General features: G+C 53.7%; 1 protein-coding gene across 1 annotated transcript; it reads left to right on the forward strand.

The window, feature by feature from the left end:
* The first annotated feature begins 255 nt into the window (after positions 1–255).
* Positions 256–21,183, forward strand: LOC128795766 (proton-coupled amino acid transporter 1-like). Its single transcript, XM_053956801.1, has 11 exons — positions 256–304; positions 3,547–3,694; positions 4,385–4,475; positions 5,073–5,161; positions 5,392–5,487; positions 6,213–6,297; positions 8,374–8,592; positions 8,833–8,931; positions 10,348–10,514; positions 15,445–15,614; positions 18,390–21,183. The coding sequence occupies exons 2-11, from the start codon at positions 3,552–3,554 to the stop codon at positions 18,656–18,658; spliced, it is 1,428 nt and encodes a 475-aa protein (XP_053812776.1). The 5' UTR covers positions 256–304; positions 3,547–3,551; the 3' UTR covers positions 18,659–21,183.
* Positions 21,184–21,861: the final 678 nt, after the last annotated feature.

A 21,861-nucleotide genomic window follows, 5' to 3' on the forward strand; every position in this document is an offset into this window, starting at 1 on the left:
TCCTCCAGGCCGGAGACCTCAGCTCCCTGACAGGCCGGTGCTCCGGGCCGCTGCCCAGCTCGGTTCCCGTGCCCGGCCGCCCTCACGGCCCGAGGCGCGGCGCTCCCGCCTTTGCCCACAGCGGCCGCGGGACCCGCCCGCCGCCAGGGGGCGCCGCCGCGCCGCGCCCGGCCCCGCCCGGCCCCGCCCCTCGCCCTCAGCGCTCCCCGCGCGCACGCGCCGCGCTCAGCTGAGCCGCCGTCACGTGACGGCGCGGCCGAGCGAGCGGGCCCGGCGGGGCCGGGCGGTGCGGGGCGGCGGAGAGGTGCGGCACCGGGACAGGGACAGGGACAGGGACCGGCACCGGCACCGGGACCGGGGGGCTGCCAGCCGCCTGTCAGCCCGCGGCGTGCCCAGGAAGCCGGGGGGCGCGGTGGATGCGCGGGGTCCCGGCAGTACCGCCGTCCCGCGGGGGTGCTCGGGCAGCCGGGGCGCGCTGAGGGACTCGGGGCTCCGGGGTCTCGTTGGCAGCCCTTGTGCATGGGCGGGTGCTGAGGGCCTGGGGGTCCTGGCAGCTGACATGGGTGCTGGGGGTGCCTGGGGGTGCTGGAGGCTGACACGGGTGTGCCGGGGCGTGCTGGCGATGCCCTGCAGGAATGCTGGCACCCCGTGGGGCTCCTCTGGGAGTGTCCGGGCGTGCCGTGCAGCGCAGGGGGCACAGCCCCCCATGTGAGGTGCTGGGAAGGGTGCGGGATGCTCTGTGGCACTGGGAGGGTGCAGTGGGCCCTGCTGCGCTGCTCTGTGGAGGGGCACGGGGCGCTGGGCAGCACAGCCCGGCTGGGGTGGGAGCTGTGGGGTCTGCTGGGGTTTGTGCCCAGCAACCTCCGTGTGGGCTGTGGGCGCCGGGCCATGCTGTGAAACGTTGGAAAGGTGAACCTGAGGGTTCTCTGGAGCTGTGGGAGCACTGGGTAGCACAGGGACAAGAGGACTGATGCTGTGACTGGAGGTGTTAGGTCGGCATGGACATGGTGGCCTGGGGAAGGGGCTTGTCTGTGGGCTCCCTGCGGGCAGGGCAGGGGGATCTGGCAGCGCTGGCTCTCCCTTGTGTCACGCTGAGGTGGGTTATTACAGGTAGTGCTTTGGAAATGAAGGATTTGACATGCATGGTGGGAAGTGGCAGTGAGTTTTGCTGTGAAGATCACTTTTCCAGAAGATTTCCTGATCTACACACAGCCCCTGCTCAGCTGGGGAGAGCTGTCAGGGTCAGAAACAAGTCACATCTTGCTTTTGGCTTCTGGCATGGGGCTGTCACTGTAAGGGACAAATTGCTGTCACTACCCCCCAGCTTTCCTAATAGGACGAAAATGCTTCTGTGTGTGGGTGGCAAAAAAAGCACAAGAAAGTGGCTGAGGAGTTGGGTTTGAAGTGGGAACTGAATGTAGATGTTCCTGCCTTTGCTGTTTCCAGTGACAAGGAAATGGTGTAGTGAGTTTTGCTTTGGTTTTAACTGTTTGTCGTGTGGATGAGACAGGTTTTGCAGCTTTTCCTTGTTGGTTGCGGGAGAGCAGAGTGCTCGCTCCCTGCTGCTATGCAACCTTTAATCCAGACACAAGGTAGGCAAGTCACGATGAATGCATTTCCCTGGCTCTTCAAAGCAGAAAGCAGATGGGCCTGCTTGAAAGGGAAGAAAATCCACAGGGAGCAATCAGGCAGAGTGATGTCAGCATGTTGTGTTTATCTCGAAGTCACCGCTCTTGGGTACTTTGGATGCTCTGCGGGCTGTCTTTGGGAAGGGTACCCATGCCCGACCCAGTCCTGCACCCCCTCTGCCCACTCTCCTTGCCCCCTGCCAGCCCATGGTGTTTGGCAGAGCCTCCCAGGTTTCTCTCCTGCCCCTTGGGCCTGTCACCGATGACAAATAGCTTCTAACGCTTTCCTTGTGTAAACTCCTGCTGCCGCTCTTGCCGGTCCCTGCCTCACTGGATCACCCTGCCTGCGGCGGAGCCGGTTCAGGGCAGGATTACGTGTCCCAGCTGTGAGGGAGGAGGCTGGGCAGGAGTGATGCATGTGCTGCCTTTGGCTCTGGAGTGCCTGCCAGCCAGCCTCACTTCTGCTCCAGAGCCAGGTACTCCATGGGACACACTGCTGCTTCCTGCTGCTGGTGTTGCCTGGTGCCGCAAGAAATACAGCACTGCTGTTGTGGCCTGGATAAATGCTCCAGAGCAGCTGGGATCTGGAGCATCCAGACCTGAGGAAAACCCTTGCTCCCTGCTACACTTCTGATTGCCAGGCTGGACCCTCCCAGTGGCTGCAGCTCACCAGGTTTGCAGAGTGGTGCTCTGGGGGTGCAGCAGCCCCCGGGGGGCCTGGGCTGAGCATTCCCGGCACAGCCAGATGTGTTGGTCTGTGCTGAGGTTGCATCTGGCAGGCGCTTGTGTGACTTGGTGGGTTCATGAAGAGCAGGAAACAAGACAGTTTTTTGCAGTAGTAACATTTCTCTGCTGCTTCCTCTTGCTCCCAGTTCTTTACCAGTGTTGGGGGGTGGGATGGGGGAGCACCAGGACTGCTGAGGTAGGTGTGAAGCCTGGGGCACGACAGCCCAGAGGAGCTGTGGGGCAGGGACTGGGTCACCAGTCTGTGGCGCAAGAGCCTTACACATAATTTCCCTGCCTCTGGCACTCCTTCCCAGTGGGTGTTCGGGATGCTGGGTGTGGCATGTGTGGGAATTGAACCAGCTGACTGTTTTCCAGACAAAGGCATGAGGTGTGTGTCCTTGGTGAGGCTTGTGCTGGTGCTCCTGGCTTGCTGGACACTGTTGGAGTTTCTGTTGGAGCAAGAACTCCAGGCTGTGCAGGTGCCTCATCCTGGGGAAGCCTCTTTTTCCCATAGGCACCTCCTTGGCTGTGAAACCTTTGGGGCAGGTGTTTCGCTGTCAGCACATGGTCTGTGCTCCTCTCTGGTGGGAGTATAATAAGTTTTTGTAAAAATTCTCTTTAATAAAAAGTCTTCAATAAAAAAAAAAAAAAAGGGAAAAGGAAAAAAAAAAGAGAAGTTAGGAAACTTTTCCTTCCCTGGCAAGAGCAAGCTGTTCCCTTGCAGCACACTGTGTGCGAGTTAAAAGCGGTTACACTTTCCTGGCCCATCCACTTGACAGCCCTAGTCCCGAGTGCCAGAGCAGGGGACACAGTGCCAGCATGTCCCCTCCTACCCCACTGCCTGTGGTGTCACACTCACCACCCTTAGAGCAGGGGTATGCAGCTCCTGTGCCCGACATGAATTGGGGCACATCCAGGCTCTGCCTGCAGGATACTGACCCCTTTCTGTCTGGGTGTGCCCAAAACATGGGCACGAGCCTGGAGGAAGAGCCAGTGGGAATGTGCCATGCACCTTTGACCTTAGGACATGCCAACTCTGTGATTGCTTGGGCGGGAGCATGTGCTGTATAAAAGCCCTGGAGGAGACCTTGCTCTGGCAGTGCGAGCCGGTCTCTGTGCACAATGGCTGACCCCAAGGAGCCTGAGAGTGGGGCTGTTGAGCTGGGCACCCCTAATGCTGCTGCCCCCACAGGGACCATGTCCACCCGGCGCCTCCGCAGCGAGGACTACAATGACTACAGTTCCACAGATGTCACACCGGAGGGGAGCCCTCCTGACGGCATGAATGGCTTTGCGCACCCCGAGTCCTACCAGCGCTTTGGGGAGACCAATGGGACAACGTGAGTGATGCTTCCCTCTTTCCTGGGCTGGCCTGGCATTGGCGAGGGCAGAGGAGGTCATGGTGGCTCCCTGCTGACTTTGCTAGAAGATGGTGGAACTGTGGTTTTATGGGGAGTTCTCATGAGGGTGCTGAGGGCAGAGCTGTGGTCCGGCATCTCTGGGGTGCTGGCAACAAACGAGCAGCTGCCCCAGTGTAGGTCTTTGCTCTCTGGTGAAGCTGGGCTTGCTGGCAGTGGGCAGTGATTGATGCTTTTCCCAGTATTTTCCCATTCCACCTTCATTCCATGAGGAACTCCGGCAAGTAAACAGCATGCCCAGATTCAGAGCCACGTTCTGGGGGCTTCCTTGTGCCCAGGTGTGCAGAGGATGCTGTCTTTGCCTGACAGAGACTGATCCCTTCAACTCAGAGACTTTCTTGTGCGGATCCTTGGTGCTGGGCTGTGCTTATGCTGGGTTTTGCCATGAAGTTGGTTTTGCAAATGCCCATTCAAAATCTGTTTGTTCAGTCTTTGCTTTCACACCTAGCTTGGTCCCAGCTGGTTGAGGTGGGTTCAGGGGACAGGATCATGAGCTCCATGTGCATTCCCTGCTGCAGTTCAGAGCTACTGTGCACCCTTAACAGGATAAGCTGTGTATAGTGTGGGTGTGGGCACTTGCTGACAGTGACCTCTGCATCTGCTCTCCCTCAGGTGGTACCAGACCCTGATCCATCTGCTGAAGGGGAATATTGGGACGGGGCTGCTGGGGCTGCCTCTAGCTGTGAAGAATGCTGGCATCCTGGTAAGGCAGCTCAGCCCTGCTGTGCTGGAGCTTGTGGGGCAGAGTGACCCCAGGGCACTGGGCAGCTCACATAGCCAGTGTTGGGGGTGTTGGGGCTTGAGTCCCTGCCCAGACACCTCTCAGTGTTTGGTGACTTGCACATGTTTGCACCCCAAGCTCTGTGGCTTTGTTTCGCTGCTGAGACTGTTCCTGCTGCTCCTGCATTGTTGCTGCCTGGTGTGGAGGAGTTCAGTGTGTGAGCTGGGCCTGTGGTTTCCTCTGCTAGGGTCAGGCAGGACGCTGTGTCCAGGTCATGACCTCTTCATCACCTGCATAGTAGAGATGTGCAAGATAGTTTGGAAAACAATCCTGGAAGTGCTTTGCTACACCCAAACTACCCCAACTTGCTTCTTTTGCATCATTCCTGCCAAACTCGTGGCTCTGTTGGGTTACTCAGTCCTGGGGGGCTGGTTCCTGGGAGCTGCACCAGAGCTCTGGTTCAGCCTCCAGCAGTGTTTGCACTCACCCAGGCCGTGGAATTTTGTCTGGAAGTAGAAGGCACGGTGCAGCTCTGCCTTTGGCCATCAGAGTGCAGCTTTCCCTCTCTCTTCCCTGCAGCTGGGTCCTCTGAGCCTGCTGGTGATGGGAGTCGTGGCTGTGCACTGCATGGGCATCCTGGTCAAATGTGCCCATCACTTCTGCAACAGGTAAGGAGCGACTCCCCTTCTCAGCCCTGCAACTCCTACAGTTCTTCCCTCTTGCCCAAAAAGCCCTGGGGTTTTTCTGAAGCCCCTCAGCAGCAAGTTGCCCATGCCAAAGCCTCATGGGCATGGGCAACTTCTTTTTCACAGGAACTGTTTTCCTTTTAATGTCACTATTTGCCTTGGGAACTAGCAGAGAGGGCTGATGTGATGATCCTTCTCCCTTCTTTGGACAGGTTCCAGAAGCAGTTCCTGGACTATGGAGGTGCCGTGATGTATGGGCTGGAGGCAACTCCCAGTGCCTGCCTGAGGACACATGCCATCTGGGGAAGGTACTGCTCCCCTGCCCCAGGCAGGGACTTGTCTTTGAGCCTAGCATGTGCTGCAGTTGGGACAGAAGAGCCTCTGGTCACTGAGCTGTGTCAGCAGATAAGCACAAGTGACATAAAATGCTGTTTGGCTCACCTGCCCTGAGTGCTCAGTGTTCCCCAGAGGGTGATGCTGAGGTCTTTGATCCAGTACTGTCCCCAGACAGATGTGACTTACACTAAATGTGTGGGATAACTAAGTCTCCACAGCATAACAAAGGAGTGAATAGGGTCTTGCAGTGCTGGCCCATCTTGCTAGGCATGGAATGTGTCCAGTGGCTGCTCCCCGCCCTGTGGGTGTCCCACATTGCATCACACAGATCATTGCCCATCAGGGGACGGGAGCATTCACCTATTCCTGTGTCCAGGGAGTGTTGTCTCCAGCTCTGACAATTCAGCAGCAGACTGGAGATGCTAAATCCAAAAAGGAGACTTTTCTCCTGAGGCTGGTCCTGACCCTGTGGAAGGGACAGGATGGGGAGACTGGAGAGCCTGAGATCTGTGAGGTTGGGTGGAGAGAAGGTCCTCTCTGCTGATCACAGAGAAGTGAGTTGGGTGTGCTCTGACCTGTACACCCCAACCTTGGGGAGAGCAGCATCGCTGCGCTCTGCAAGTGCAACCCAAGGCAACCCAAGTGGGCTCTTATTTCTGCCTGATCTGGCTGACAAATGCTCTTCTTTTATTTCCAGGCGTATAGTGGGACTTTTCCTGATCATCACTCAGCTGGGTTTCTGCTGTGTGTACTTTGTCTTTCTGGCGGACAATCTGAAACAGGTTGGACTTACACCTCCTTCATGAGCCGGGGGGAAGTGAAAGGGTGTGAAGGTGCTTGGGTTTTTCTTAGCTCTATGTCCTCTGCCCTGTTTTCCCCCAAAGGACTGGTTTCTGTAGGATAAGCTGCTGTGAAAAGTCCACTCCTCTACCCAGATACTTTGGAGGGTTGGTTTTCCTGTTCAAACAGAGCAGGTTTTCCTATGAATCTCTATGATTTTGCACAGGTGCTGGAGATGTCTGTGTTGTCCAGGAAAAGTGGGGCCATCCTTAGTGAGGGAACAAGAAAGGGATGAAAACAGAGGGACTGTGCATTTTCTATCCTGTCCCCCTCAGTTAATTGGTTTGTTGGTGTCAATGGTAACTTGTGGGTCCCAGGACCTGCTGTGAACCTCTCTTCTCCCTTCCTTGGATGTGTTTGCATTCCAGTTTCTTTCCTCATCCTGTGGCTCTGAAGCTTAATTACATCTTTAGAGAAAGAGTTTCTTCCTGCCAGGCCTCAGGAGGAAATAAACAGAAACCCTGAACCACTTGGCTGGCTCCTGTTCTGTAAGAAGCTGGGAATAAAGAGTCCCCATTCCCAGCCTCCACCAGCTCAGTGCCTTGCAGGCACTGTTCATCCTTTTTTCCCCCATGTGCTCCTGCTGTGCTCTTGCAGCAGTGGTCTGGTCACTGCCACCATGGCTGTGCTCTTCATCAGCTCTTCAGTGGTGGACATCAGCTTCAGAGGGGGCTCCTGGGGAGCAAGAGGGGGTCCCTCCATTGTGAGACTCTGCTCTTGGAGCAGCAGCTGAGGAGATTCAGCTGAATTCACCTCTCAGATTCCTGAGAGGTGACAGGAGGAATAAACGGGTCAACACTGGTGATCCACCAGCTCTGAGAGCAGGAGGGATCAGAGTGTGTACAGGGGCCAGGCTGCTGCTGGCCCCCACCCCTGGGAACAGCGCCCTGCCCCACTTCAAGGTGGGCTTCTTTCTCCTCAGCCCGTCACAGCAAAGACTGAAGGCTGTCTCAAGCCTCAGGGGAAATTTGCAAAAACCTGCAAATCCACACCAGTTTTTTAGGCCACAGGTGGGAAACCCCTTGGCTTTGGTTTTGGAATTTTTTTGGGTGGGGAGAGGGGAGTGTTGCTTGTTTCTTTTTGTGGTGAGGAATAACATGTTAGGTGGAGAATCGTGGTGCAGGTGGTACCTTGGGTGAGGTGCCACTGTGTTGGGCAGGGCTTTGGTTTGGAAGATGGCTTTGGAGCAAGCCATGAAGAGGCAAGGCAGGCTGAGGCTTGAGCAGCACTGTCCCATGGGTGCGTGGCCCTGCACTGTCCTCTCCCACAGAGGATGTTGGTTTATACAGCCTCTCCTCTGGGGCAGGACTTGCTCTGGAGCAGGTTAAATCAGTTTGCAGACTGCTCTTTGCTTCAGTGACTGGACAGGACCTGGTACCTGAGCCAGCTTGGTCATGGTTGTATTGGTGATTCAGTGAGCCCATGCTCTTGTGAGGAATGGCTCAGCCACCTGGTTGCTGGGCCTGAGCTACCTCTAGAATTGAGCACATGGCCTGGAGTGCCTTTGGAATGAAAGGCTCCAAGGAAAGAATGGTTTGTCATGAAGAAAGTGAACTTGGGGGCCAGTAGTAGTTTCCGGATGTCCTTGCATGTGAATGGGGTGCTGGGTAACTGAAGGACTGTGTGACTTGGATAAGAACTTGGTACAACAAGAGGAAAAGGATACCTTTGGAAATAGCACTTAGTGCCTCTTTCCTCTCTTCTCAGCTGGCCTCATGGGCAGTGTAAACATGCAGCCTGTGCTTTCTGCCCTCTGTGTGCCTGGCTGCTGAGTCCTCCTGCTCAGTGTACCTGGGTTCGGGCAGGATTTGCCATAGCCAGTCCCACCTCTGCCACCTGCAAGATAACAGGGGTTTGCTTCAGAGCTGTCTGAAAACACATGTTGGTTTGCTTTCAATCAGCTAGCTGTGCTTGAAGTGAGCTCTTGGGGTACTCTGATTCACTGGGATGAGCTGCTAAGATCTGTGGCTTTTAGACCTGTGTGATGGGGTTCACCAGGGCTTCCTGTGCTTCCCCAGGTTGTGTCTGCTGCAAACGGGACCACCAATGACTGCAGCTCAAACAGGACAGTGGTGATGACCCCCACCATGGACTCCCGCCTGTACATGCTTTCCATCCTGCCCTTTGTGGTGCTGCTCACATTTATCCAGAACCTCAAGGTCCTGTCCATCTTCTCCATGCTGGCCAATGTGGCCATGCTTGTCAGTCTTGTAGTAATCTACCAGTACATCGTCAGGGTACGTGTGTATGGCTCCCCTCTCTCATTTCTGTGCTGTCCCATGTTTTGGCAGGTGGAGGGAGCTCGGCAGTGGGGTATTTGGATGCTGTGGGGTACTGCTTGTTCCTGTGGGCATGATGGTTCCCTCTGCTCTGCAGGGCTTTCCCTGCAGCATGGGGCTGTGACAGGGAGGGATGGGAACAGGCCAGGTCTTCCCCATTCTTCCTTGTGTCTGAACTCTACATGGGCTTTTTTCCAGGATATTCCTGATCCCAGAAACCTGCCTCTAGCAGCAGCCTGGAAGACCTACCCTCTGTTCTTTGGCACTGCAATCTTTGCTTTTGAAGGCATTGGTGTGGTAAGTCTGGGCATGTGGCAGTGGGGCTACTGCACAGGAGGCTCAGCCCTGCTTGGACTTGCTGCAGCACCTGCTCTGCTTTGCAGCTGCAGTTGCAGCTGAACTTCTCTGACAGTAGCCCAAATTCTGGATGATGCTGTTAACTTTAGCTCCAGGCTATCTCCTGGGTCAAAGTCTGGTGCTTCCCTCTGAGGCTGGAGGAGCATGTGCTCCAAATCTCAGGAGGTTGGTTGCTGCTTTAGAGGTGGCTTTATCTGGCAGTAGATTGGGAATCACACCAGACTCTGCCTTGGGCTCTGCTGGCTGACCTGCAGATGAGGAATTGTCCTGAGTCTTGTTACCAGGCTGGATTCTGAAGTTGCCTAAATGGGAGGCCAAAAAGGGTGGCATGAAAAGATGTGATCCTTCCCTTCCCACCCTGCTGCGGGGGCACCGAGGTCTCCCTTTGGCAGCTGTGTGGCCCCAGCCTGCCCATGCAAATGGGCCTCTCATGCAAGATGCTGTAAATAGACCAACTGTGTCTGTGAAAAAAGCTGGGTGGGTGGGTAGAGAGCTTAATTACTCCCTAAGATGTTGTGGGTTGTTTCCGGGAGCTCCCTTCAAAGGGGAAAAAAATGTTTTCATCTCTTAATATAAGCTGGCTGTGTAAACACAGGGCAGGAGAGGGCCAAATCTGTTACAGGAGGAGTGCTTGCTGAATGCTATGCCCTGGGCAGAGGGTTCTTGCCAGCACTGAGGCACAAATGCTCTCTTCCTCGCGTGACTTGGAGGTGAAGAAGCAAATAAAAGTTTTTCTTGTTCTGCCTCCTCACCAAATCTGCCATTGTCTCTCTTCTTGAAATCAGCACCACCCAAGGACAGCTATAAAATTGTTTGCTGAAGGCCTATATTTAGTGTCAGTAGTATAGAGGTGGGAGAATTACCTCCCCTTGCTTTTTTTATTGTTCTGCCTGGTTGAAATCTATCCAGACAAACTTGATAGCAGAGGACAGTGTGCCTTGGTCTTTCCAGAATTTGCTGGGGAAAATAGAATGGTGTAAAATAGTGGGCATGGCTGTGCTGTTTTGGGGTACAGAGCATAACACACCCAAGATATGGGGTGGTTGGCATTGCCCCAAGACCCAGCACTGGACGCAGCTCCTGCCAAGGGCAGGGAGCAGGTCCTGTCTTTAAGACAAGCGTGTGGATGATCTGTTGGAAACTTGCTATACTCCAATGGGAGCACAGAAATCAGATCTCCAGTATAGTTTTTTTTTTTTCAGCTGGATTCTCCAGGCTCCGTGTTGGACTAGCCCATCCCCTGGCATGGTGGGCTGTGCTTGACCATGGGGCTGCCCCTCCTGCTTTTTGTTGCTGGGGGCTATAGAGGAACGGGCAACCTGCTGCTCTGTCATCTTCCTCCTCCTCTTCTCCCAGGTGCTGCCTCTGGAAAACAAGATGAAGAACCCCCGTCAGTTCCCAGTCATCCTCTACGTGGGGATGACCATTGTCACCATCCTGTACATCAGCCTGAGTGTCCTGGGGTACCTGCGCTTTGGGACAGACATTCAGGCCAGCATAACACTTAACCTGCCCAACTGCTGGTGAGTCCCTGTGGGCAATGGAGGGACTAGGGGGTGTGGAATGAGGGGCCCAGATAGGCAGGTGGGAGAGGGGGACCTCACTCCTTATGGGAACTAATCTGAGTGAGCTTGAGGAAGCTTGAGGAACTGTGCCATAGGCAAACTTCAAGGAATTTGGCAAGGATTGTCAGATGTGTGTGGTGGAAGAGGCTTGTTGCTGTAGTGTCTGAGCTGTTGCTGTATTGTCTTGGAGCTCAGGCTGCTTCATCTGGGTCCCTGGTGGTCCCTGCCTGGGTAGGTGCAGCTCTTGTTTTTTGCTTGGAGCTTTGTGGCATATTTTGGGGCTCATCAGTGCACTGCCTAGCAGATATTGAACACAACCCCCATGCAGCCATACCAGAACATCACTGAATTGTGCAAAACTTCTCTTCTTCAAATGTAGCACGTGAAAAACCAACCCAAAGCTGGGAGCTCCCAGAGGGAGTGAGATGTGACATTTTCATGTGTGGGTTGTGTTCCTTGTTTGCAGCCCTGGAGCTGAAACTCCCACTTCTGGGCTCCATATTGTGCCCAGATGTGGCTCATCTTGAGCCAATGCTTTTCCTATGAGCACTGGTGCCGTGAGGATAACCCTTCCTTCTGTGGGGGCTGAGCTCTGCTGCAGCCTCCCAAACCTGTCTGTCCTCTGAGATGTGATGAAGCCTCTTGATATGCTCCATGTTTCTGTCTGGGGCCCTCTGGCCTGACCCCATGCCTACCTGCCTGGAGGGCTTGTTTCTCCTATTGCCAGGGCTGCAGCAGCTGCCCAAGCTGTGTGCTGGTCTGTCCCTGAGGATGGGTGGCTGCTTAGTGTCATGGCTCCATATTCTTCCACAGGAGAAATGCCATCAGTTTTCTTTGATGGTCTCTGCTGGCTTGAAATCCTGCAAGAGAGCAGAGTGAGACCTGGAGCTGGGAGTGCCTGTCCTCCACATCAGCCCATCCTCTCTGCTCCTAGTAGCACCCAACACCTTGCACTGGGACTCAGTGTCTCACTGTTGGAGTAAATTTGGGCAGGACTCAAGTTTTGAGTCACTGGTGCTTCCACATGCTGTCCTTGCAAAGCTGCGCAGCTGGGACTCTGGAGACAGCAAAGATTTGACAAAAATAGAGCCTGGTTTTGCTTTAACTATTGCTGTTTGGGTTTCTTTTCAGTTTGAGTGCATGGATGTTCATTCATGCTGGGTCTGTGTAGTGACTGCACTGCTGGATGTTGGTGTTGGTGTGGTAGAAGATCCTGCTCCTGCCAAGAGCCTTGTCTTGTCCCCTGCAGGCGTTGGGAGCTCTGCCAGGTCCCTGCTCTCAGTGAGGAGGGATGGGGCTGGTGGAAGGATGTGCCTGTGTTGTAGGGAGGTCTGAATCCCACCATGCCAAGCACAGGAGGTGTGAATCCCTTCTACTCAGTAAACTGAAGTACAATGTGAAGGGGATGAGATACTGCTATTTCTCCTTAAGGTGGAAAGCAGGTAATTTCCAGGTTTGGGCTCTGCATGCCACAGTCTGCAATGACATCTGCTGACCTGAAATGCTGCACAGGGGCTTCTGCAGGGAATCTCAGCTCTGTTTGCCCTGAAGAATGACATTCCCTTAGAACAGGTCCTTAGAATGGGATTGCTATTACCTGCTAGGCTACAGAGAGAAGAGTGCAAGTCCATGTTTCTAAAGTATCCACACCTTCTGTCTTTTTTAAAAGTAAACTACTTTTCTGAAAGTGAAGTATTCTAAAGTTACTTTTCTAAAAGTAGCCGTAGGGTTTTTGGATAGTGAGAAGAGAATAGCCCTTTGGAAGCAGTGTCTGGGGAAGCCTGGGCATGTGGCAGGCCAGCTGCAGGGAAGGTGTGTTGTGGTCCTTGTCACTTGACATGCAGGACACCTTGATGCTTGTGCATGTTGCCTCTTGGCAGTGGATGTTGGACTTGGAAATGGGTTATCTCAAGTAAGGGCTGTGATAGTTGAGATAAAGTCTTCACTACCACTCCTGTGGATTAAACCACAGGTGTTGGGTGAAGACTTGCTCTTGAAATGAAAGTCTTGCCCATCCTGCCTCTCCCATGGGTTTTCTTCCTGGCAGTAAAAGGCTGGGCTGTAGGACCTGGTCATAAAGGGCTGTGGGTGAGAAGTCATGGGGTTTGCCTGCAGCCTGGGAGACCAGGCAAGGATTGTGGTGGAGTTGCTGCAGCCTTCCTTAGCTGTAGCCATTGCCTGGAGGTCTCTGGAGCAGATTTGGAGAGTGTTTCAGGAATCGTTGAGTTACAGGGTGACTAAGACTTTCCCAGTCTCGTTTCTCTGAAACCACAGCTTCCTCAAACGAGGAGTGTGTCAGTTCCCAGTGCCCGGGTCTAACCACAGTGTCCAAAACATGGTGCTGCTGTGCAGAAATCCCTTCTTGCCTCCTGGGAAGGGTTGCCTCACTGCAGTATGTGAAGGGTGAAGAAATGCTGTAATGAGCGGGAAGCTGTTGGGCTGCATGTGGCCAGTTGAAGGTAATGACAGAGCTTAAGGTCCCAGGAGAGTATTTCACTTCTTGCAGCCTTTTGGGATGGCCTGGCATGGCAATCTGGCTGAAGCAGGCATTGCTGTGGTTGGCAGAGTGACTCTCCAAGGCCCTGCATGGGCCCCTGTTTTCTGTGGATCAAGGGTAATGCTTGAATTCTTCCTCTCCTTGGTATTTAAAATGCCCTTTGATCTCGTTGTCATGGTTCCTGACCTGTGCAGGACAGGTACACAGTCTTCTGCTGTACTTTTTTTAATAACAACTATTAATCTTGGATTGCCCTGGAGCACTTTATGGCTTTTATGGAATCCCATTTTTGGGAATGCAGTGATAAGATATGCCAGCCATGGGTCAGTGACTCAAGGCTCCTGTGCACACGTGTGGCTGCACGGGCGCACTCTGGACTCTGGAGATAACTTTGTGTTCAGTCTGCCTCTGGAACCTCAAGGTAATTCAGGTTGGAGAGGACACCATGGGATCACTGGGTCCTCTCACGTGCTCACAGAAGGGCCAGCTTAAGTGCTGAGTATCAGTAAGGACAGTGATTCCCTACCAATCCAGGCCCTTCTTCTGGCCCTTAACCATCCTTTGGAGATGCAGCTCTGTCCCATTGCACCTGGTTCTTCTGCTGTGCAGCTCCAAGAAGAGCTGTTACTCTCTCCTCCATGCCCTCCTATTAGGCAGTGAAGACATTAATAACATCCCCTTTTAACTTTTTCATCATGCTGAATGCAGCCTCTTTTCTGTACATCATGCTCCAGCCCCAACCATCTTAGTAGCCTGCACTCAACTTGCTCTGCAGAGTAAGTCAGTGTCCTGTCCTGGGAGTATTAGGGCTGGACAAAATACTCAAGATGCACAAGCCCCAAACAAGAAAGTAATCCCTTGATCCCTGTCCTTAACCTCCTGGCTGTGCTTTTGTTAACACAGCCTGCTTTGTGATTGTCCTTCGTCACTGCAGGGTCCTGCTACTGGCTCATGTTCAGTCTGCTGCCCACCAAGACCCCCAAGTCCTGTTCTCCTGGCCCCAGCCCTTGACATGTGTGGGAGTTTGTGTTTGCACTTGAGCTTTGCTTGTGACATCATGTTGTTTCTCCAAGCTGTGTCAGCCATTTCCTCCAATGTGATCTTGCTTGGAATTTGATGAGAATGTGCTCTGGGTCACTGAAAGCTCATCCAGGTCACTGATGAGGATATTTCCATGATTACCCTTTGGCAAATCCCTGCTGGCTGTTTACTGTCCAGTATGTGCCTGGAAATAGATACCAGGTGGACTTAACCCATATTCCTCTGGGGATTGAGGTGAGGCTGATTAGCCTGCACCTTCTTGAAGGTGGATATTACTCTTCTCCCAAGGCAGCAGGACCTCTGCCTGAGCACCCTCCTCTTTTGAAGGTGATTTGGTGGCTTCAGGCTCCTGTTGGCCACAACCTTGAATACATGTGGACTGGTCCCATAGACTTGTGTGACATTCCATTCACTTAGGTGATCCCTAACTCCATCTGTGGGAAATGTTTGAGACTGCCACTAGTGTTCAAAGCTGTCTTGCATGGGAATACTTGGATTTTTCTGATTTAAGGCTGTTGTAGAAGGTGGATGCTGAGACCCAGCATACAGAAGGGCACAGGCCCAAAGAGGGTAGAGGGAAGGCAGGAGCCAGATACATTCCTCAGCTTGGATCCACCCCATATTTACCCAAGTGGTATGGCCAGGACCCATGTTTCCTGATGGTTATGTCTTGAGTTGGGGAAGGGTTAGGACGATATGTGAGGTAACCAGATGTTACTTCTCTTTTGGAGAGGTTTTTTCTGCTGCTGGGAAGCTGAGGGCAGAGATGGGGTGGGAGGTGCCTTTTGGTCACTTGTGATGGGCTCTCTCCTGCAGCCACACTGTAACACTGCAGGATCTGGGACATGGTGAGATTTGACTTGGGGGGGAGCCCAAGGTGCTGTTCACAGCCTGTCTGCACTCTGCCTTCCTTCTGCTCAGCTCAAACTGCTCTTTTAACTCTCTTCCCCCCAAACATGTATCATGCAGCATTCCCAAAATAGCTGCTCTTTTTTGTTTAATGGAGGAGGCTGAGTTGCCTATTGACTTTGCTTTTGGAACATTGTGATGTTCACTCTGCATGGAAGCCCAGACTTATCCCAGCAGTGCTGTCCTCTTCCCTCTCCTCAGAAGCCAAGCAGTAGCTGGAATGTGTAATCATGGCTTCAGCTGATACATGTCTTTGCTGTCTCTTGCTCAGTGAAGGTCCTTGTGAATTAAATGCATCACCCCTAATTTTCTAAGAGTGTTCAGGCGTTGAGACCTCTAGCTCACAAAAGTCCTTGCAGAGCATTCCCCTTCTGCTTTCTACTGTTGATGTTGCAGGGGCTGGAGCAAGAGCCTGTCTCACTGTGTCCTTGTCCTTTGCAGGCTGTACCAAGCTGTCAAGCTGCTCTTCTCCTTCGGGATTTTCTTCACCTACGCCGTGCAGTTCTACGTGCCTGCCGAGATCATCATCCCTCCCCTCGTGGCCCGGGTGTCGGAGCGCTGGGGCTGGCTGGTCAACCTGCTCCTCAGGGTGGCCCTGGTCTGTGTGACCTGTGAGTACAAACCACCTTGTCTGACTTTCCCTGTGATGCTGTGGCACCTCCTTTCCACTGAGCCTTCACCCCTCACCCCAGTACCTTTGACCCTGCTGGTCAAGCCCTCACAGCTGGTAGTCCCTGGGCCTGGCTAATACAAACCAGTGTGTCAAGTGGCCTCCAAGGAGCAGCAGCAGTGGTCCTTTGCCCCCTCTGTGTGGGACCAGTCTTCTCAGTGGAGGAGTAGTAAACTGCATTGTTTAGAAGTGGCAGACCCCCATGGAGCCTCAGGCCTGGGGATGGCAGTTTTGTGGGATGTTGAGTCCTACCAGGGTTTGCATGAAACACCCAGCACAGGGTTCAGTGCCAGAGCAGCCTAGCCTAGAGGCTGTTTTCTGTAGGCAGTGTACAGCCAGGCTTCTCGTGCCTGTGGGATGGGGACACGACTTCAAAAGAGTCACTGAGTGTGAGGGATGGGCTGTTCTTGTGCCACACACTCATTGCAGTGCAGAACACAGCAGGAGACAGCTGACAGGGGTAGGTGACCCATAACCAGAGCTCTGGTGTGCTGCAGTGTAGAGTGTACTGCTGGGCAGGTGTGCCTGGAGCAGCCCCACAGGGTCCCTTCCATTCATGGTGTGTGGTGCCTGTAGTGAGGTTTTGCTGGGACAGGCTCCTGGCTCTAGCCTGGTGGACCTTAGGGAAAGGTGTGGAGCGAATCAGGTGGTATCTGATTTTGGCTGGCTTTGATTCCTGAAGACTAAATGCTTGCTGTTGTCAGCACAGCTGAGATGCTTGACTGAGCTCCCTGGCGTCCCCTGCTGAAAAGGAGCTTTGCTCCATGGGTTGATGCTGCTGATACACCAGAGTTGAGCATCAGGGACCTGGCCCTGTGTCCCAGCTGGCTTTGGTTTGGCTTTGAGAGGAGCATGGAGCTAACTCAGGAGTGGTGGAGCTGGCTGAGAGCAGGGTGCTGCTGTTTCTGCTTCTCACTAATGAAAGGCCAGAAGCACTGCATTAACAGAGATGGGCAAGGTCCATCTCCTCTGTGCTGAGTTCCTGAAGCCTTGATGTCCTCAGAGGGTGCAGGGATGAAATCCTGCCATGTTGGGCGATATGCTCTGGCCACCCTTGTGCTGTGAGTGAACTTGGAACTTGCTTGTGGGGTTGGAGCCTCTCCTGGAGGGTGTTGGGCTGTGCCAAACCATGGAAGTGAAGGCTTGGAGAGATGGGATGGCTTTAGGCATCAGCTGTACCCTCCTATTTGGGGGTAGGGAGGCAGAAGAGGTGTTGGTGGAAGGATGCAGGTTCCTTTGTACCTCCTCCCCTCACCCTTCCATGTAAGGGATCTCTGTGGCTCCTGCTGAGGATAAAAGCGATTAGGAGGGTTTCATGAATATTCATTGGATCATTGTGCGGCTGCACAACAAGCCCCTACCACGGCTTTGGCTCCCAAAAAGAGGATGCAATCTGGTGTATGGGTGTCTTTCAAGCTTAAACTTCAAAACTAGCATGCTTAAAACCCCTTTGAATTAATACCTGCAGAAATCAGACGTTTCCCCGGAGGCTGAGGACTGCAGCTGGTGCTTCAAATCTGCTTGTTTTAGAGGGGAGTTAATAATTTTGTTTACTTTTGAGTCCAAAGAGCAGTGTGGGGTGGGCTGAGGATGCTGTTGGAGGGGAGCTGCTCTGCTCTCCTCAGAGGCTGCTGGAGCAGGGATGCTGCTTGCAGCAGTCACCTGGCAGAGCACTCCTTTGGCTCTGTTCAGGGCTGAGCACCAGGATAAACTGGCTGAGGACCTTTGTTGCTGTTTCCCTTGGTGAAGGGATGGTTTATCTCTAGGCTTATCCAGATGACAGCAGTGATGCAGTGGTGGCACAGTCAGTCTCCCAAAATTTCCTTCTTCTGCAGTTCTATGGGTGATCTTTGGCTTAGGGAGGCTCCAACAGCCTCTCTTGCCTGTAGCTGATGAACAGGGAAAGAACAAATCCCCCCAGTAAGGAGCCTGAGATGTCCCTTCTCCACAGGGGCTGCACCTGCCATGGCTCTGGGTGTCTCCTGTTTCTAAGCAGAAAAGCTTTCAAAGCAATAAACCAATTTATTTCTCTAGGTCACTGGTTAACTACTGAAGTCTGCTTTGCTTGCAGAGGGTTCTCTTGTGTTGTGCAGAGCTCTGGAGACATCCCTCTGTCCCCTTCTGGTGCCATGCAGGAGGAGGAACAGGAATATCCCGAGCTCACACTGCTAAGCTCAAGCTGTCAGGAGTGTCTCAGGGGGATTTTCCTTGGCTGCAGTTTTCACCTAACAAATGAGTCCTAACAAATGTTCTCCCCCAGGCTGTGCCGTGGGTGTGCTGCTGCTGGAGCAACTCTAAACACACGCAAACCACAGGGATTGATTTGGGGTGGGGGGAGATGCCTTTTTCTTCCCTTCTCCTGCTTTTATGGGGTTTCTGAGGCTTTATGGCTCCCCAGGTGTGGGGATCAGGAGTGCTGGCTCGCACAGGGGGGTCAGGAATGCTGGCAGCCAGCGGCACCCATCCTGCTCAGCCCTGCAGCTGGCTTTGGTGGCACCCAGGGCGACAAAAAGGCTTGTTAATTTAACAGCTTAATTGCTTCTTGGGGAGGAGTTGCCGTAAAAATATGCAGCCTTGTCTTCTGTCAGGGAGGAGGGCAGAGGTGTGAGTCAGCAGTGGCATCCCTGGGTGGGGTTTTGCTAGCTTTGACATGGGGAGGGGCCTCTCTGCCATCTGGGAGGTGGCAGCATTGATGTTGTGTCCGTTCTTTCTCCAGGCGTGCTGGCCATTCTCATCCCGCGCCTGGACCTCGTCATCTCCTTGGTGGGCTCCATCAGCAGCAGTGCCCTGGCTCTCATCTTCCCCCCGCTGCTGGAGATTGCCACCTACTACTCCGAGGGCATGCACCCCCTCGTCATTGCCAAGGACATCGCCATCAGCCTCTTCGGCTTCGTGGGCTTCGTGGTGGGCACGTACGAGGCGCTGGTGGAGCTGGTGGCACCCGCGGCCACCGTGGTGAACGCCACCACTGTCCTGGTGCAGTGACCACCCCCTCGCCCCGCTGGCCCCTTTGGATGCTGAGTTGGGGGTCATGGACACCGGGCACTGCTCTCCTGGGAACGGCCTCCCCTCTCCTCTTGGGAAGCGTGGAGGGTTTGGTCTGCGAGGGGACGGGGCTGCCGAGCACTGCGGCCGCCCAGCTGCAGCAGGATCCTGCCCTGGGCTCTGTCTGGAAGGTGGGATCCAGGCTGGGGCAGTGCCTTCCCTGGGGGCTCTTCAGGCAGGTGGTAGAGCAAAACAGTTCTCTGTAAATAGGCACTTCGAGAGGTGAGGAATCCCAGGGATGTCGATTTTATTATATTTTATTATTTTTTAAAATCCCAAAATCCCAACCTTTCCATATTTCCCTTGTCCCTTCAGTCAGGGCAGGGAACAGGGACTACTCTTTTTTGTGCCAGTTTGATTTTTTTTTTTTTTCTTTCCCTGAGCACTTTATTTTTACAGCAACAGACAAACCTCAGCTCAGATTAGAGAGCGTGGAGCTCCCTCCTCACCTTGGCTTTTTGGGGAGGGTGGGCAGAGTATGAGGTGTGGAGCATGCTGGGGCCCATAGCTCTCTCAGTGGGATCCCCATCTGTGGGCACTGGCTCCTGCAGTGCTTCAGCTCTGTTTCCAGCTGCCTTGAGCGGGAAGTCTGAGCAGGCCCAGGAGTTGGGCACTGGGCATGGCACCTCCCTGGCCTGGGAGGGTTTGCTGACCCTGGCCCACGCTTTCAGTAGTGACACTTCTTTATCCCCATCCAGCCTACAACCCAATGCTTGGCTTTCAGAAGCTTTACGAACTGAGGTGTGTGGGGAGCAAACAGGCTCTGCCATAACGAGGGGCTGAGCTGGTCCCCTTTGGGTGGCATGGGGTGTCCCCAGGGGTCACCACACACTGCCCACACGCCACAAGAATACATCACCTTGTTTACAGTGCCTGAGCTGGCCCTGGCACGCTCCGCCTGCATCTGCAGGCTGATACTGAATGTCAACTCACACACAAAAACTCCATAATATTTCTGGTTTTAACCCTTCTTCTCCTGGTTTTATTCCCTCTGCATCCTCTGCTTCCACCCAGCTCCTCTCCTCCTGTAGGATGCAAATCCCTGGCACTTCTCCCTGTGCTCCTGTTGCTTCTTTTGTCGTGGCTGGTGCATGCCTGGTGGGGATGGTCCTGTGGTGCTGCTGCTTTCCTTTCTCTGAGAGCCCAGCTTCCTCCCTAGAGACTTTCCTTGCCTTTCTGCTGGATTTCTACTTTTTTAAGACAAGGGAGCAAATGCATCCTCCACAGGACAGGTCAAACTCCTGCCTGCTAACACAGCATCTCCCAAATGCCAGCTCTCTCTGGAGAGCCTTCGTCCCTCATCCCACTGCAGCCATGTCTCCCTGGGGTTGGGCAAAGGCTGCTGGTCGTGGGACAGGAGGCTGAGTACAGCACCAGTGGGCTGTGTTGCCATCTTTGGTGGAGGGTGGGGTTTGCGGTTATTTTCGGTGTTTGACCGGGTTCTGTGAGGAGAAGGCTGTGTGGAGCAGTGTCCCTGCAGCCTGCCTCTGCCTGGGTGCTGCTTGTGTCTGCACTGTGCCCCTTTGCTGGCAGTTCTGGGTGCCACATGCCACGTGGACCCGTGGCCAGGTGTGGGGTGGGTCTGTGCCATGTCTCTGCCCCTTTCCAGCCCCTCTTCTGCTCTCTGCATCTCTTGGGGCTCACCTCATCTCATCCAAGGCTGTGCTGGGCAAGGTTTTGGCATGACCTGCATCACTTGGTCAGGAGCAGAGCAAAGCTTTAACTCAAATCCTCCCTCTGGAGGGCACCATGGGGATAGAGAGGAAGTACCAAGGGCTGGGAGGGGGCTCCAGGGCATGACACAGGCGGGACAAGTGCAATATTCATGTCCATCTCTGTGTACTGACCCCAGCGTGGCCCCTGGGGTTGGGTTTGAGTCAGAATTGTCAAGCAGAGGAGGGAGTGCTGTGAGGAGCAGGGGATGTGTGATGCCTCCCCTTGCCCTGCTAGCAGTGCACTCGAAGAAGGCTGGCCACATTTAAGGGACAGCTGTGTGCCAAGGCATGTCCCCAGCCTGGCACTGGGCATCAGTGGGTTTGCTGATGAGGCTCCTGGCATCCAAACTCACTTTGCAAGCAGCGGTGAAGACGTCATTTCAAGGGGGCTAGGATATCACAGAAGCATTAAATGGGTTTTGCAGCTCTTCCCCTTTATTGGGGTGAGCAGGGGTGTTTGAAGATGGGGTGACTTGTGCTGGTGACACATGTGGTGTGAGGGGCTCTGCTGAGCCAGGGGAGCTGGTGCAGGACCCGATGGACACGAAAACTTGACACTTGTGTATCGTAGGCTGCTCAGTAACCAAGAAACTTGTCTGTGTAAATATAGCAATGGTCACGTCCACGTCTCGTGCCTATGGATATTGTCAGTGTACAGCACAGGTGCCTGCCCAGCAGGAAAGCTGGTGCTGCACCTGAATCATGTATCTTACTTTAATCAATAAATATAATCTATTTTTTATGTGTAAAGGCTTTGGGAGTGTGGATTTTTTTCCCAAAAGAAGGAGAGCAGGTGATGTGGAGCCCAGCAGGCAGCCAGGATCCCATCCTGTGCTGCTCCCATCCCCACACAGCACACAGGATTTCCCCTCCTAGTGAGTGTTTCAAATAAAAGTGTTCCAGCTTTGCTGCTTGGAAAATTTAATTTTTCTTTTGACCTCATTTGTGCAAGTAGGTCGTGGGCAGAGCTTATGGGCTTGTAGGGCTGAGCTTTTCTCTGCCTCACCAAAGCTAGGCCTTAGTTTCTCATCTCCCTGTTTATGTCAAAAGTGGGGCTGCAGCTGAAAAAAAAGGAGCCTGGCATGTGAAAAAAGATGGGGGATCCTGAGCTGCTGCAGATCCACCCTAGAGATCAAAGGAGCAAAAGTCAGCCCACAGTGGGAGGCTGCCAGCACTGCTGCAGCTTGGCTTATCCTCATTGCTGAATAATTCATGCCATTGCAGTGTGTCATTACAGGGCTGTTGGGAAATCAGTGCTATAAAAAGTTCATCTTTAGAAACTCTGGCAGATTTTTTTTTTTTCTTAAACTAGGAGGCTTTTGCAGGCTGATGGGGACTGTGGATCTGAGGTCAGCTGAATGACAGGGCAGGAGGCACACTGAGCACAGGAACTCCTGGTGCTTCAGGATATTCCTGACTCTGGAGCAT

The sequence above is a fragment of the Vidua chalybeata genome, chromosome 15 (genome assembly GCF_026979565.1).
Source record: "Vidua chalybeata isolate OUT-0048 chromosome 15, bVidCha1 merged haplotype, whole genome shotgun sequence".
Lineage (NCBI taxonomy): Eukaryota > Metazoa > Chordata > Aves > Passeriformes > Viduidae > Vidua > Vidua chalybeata.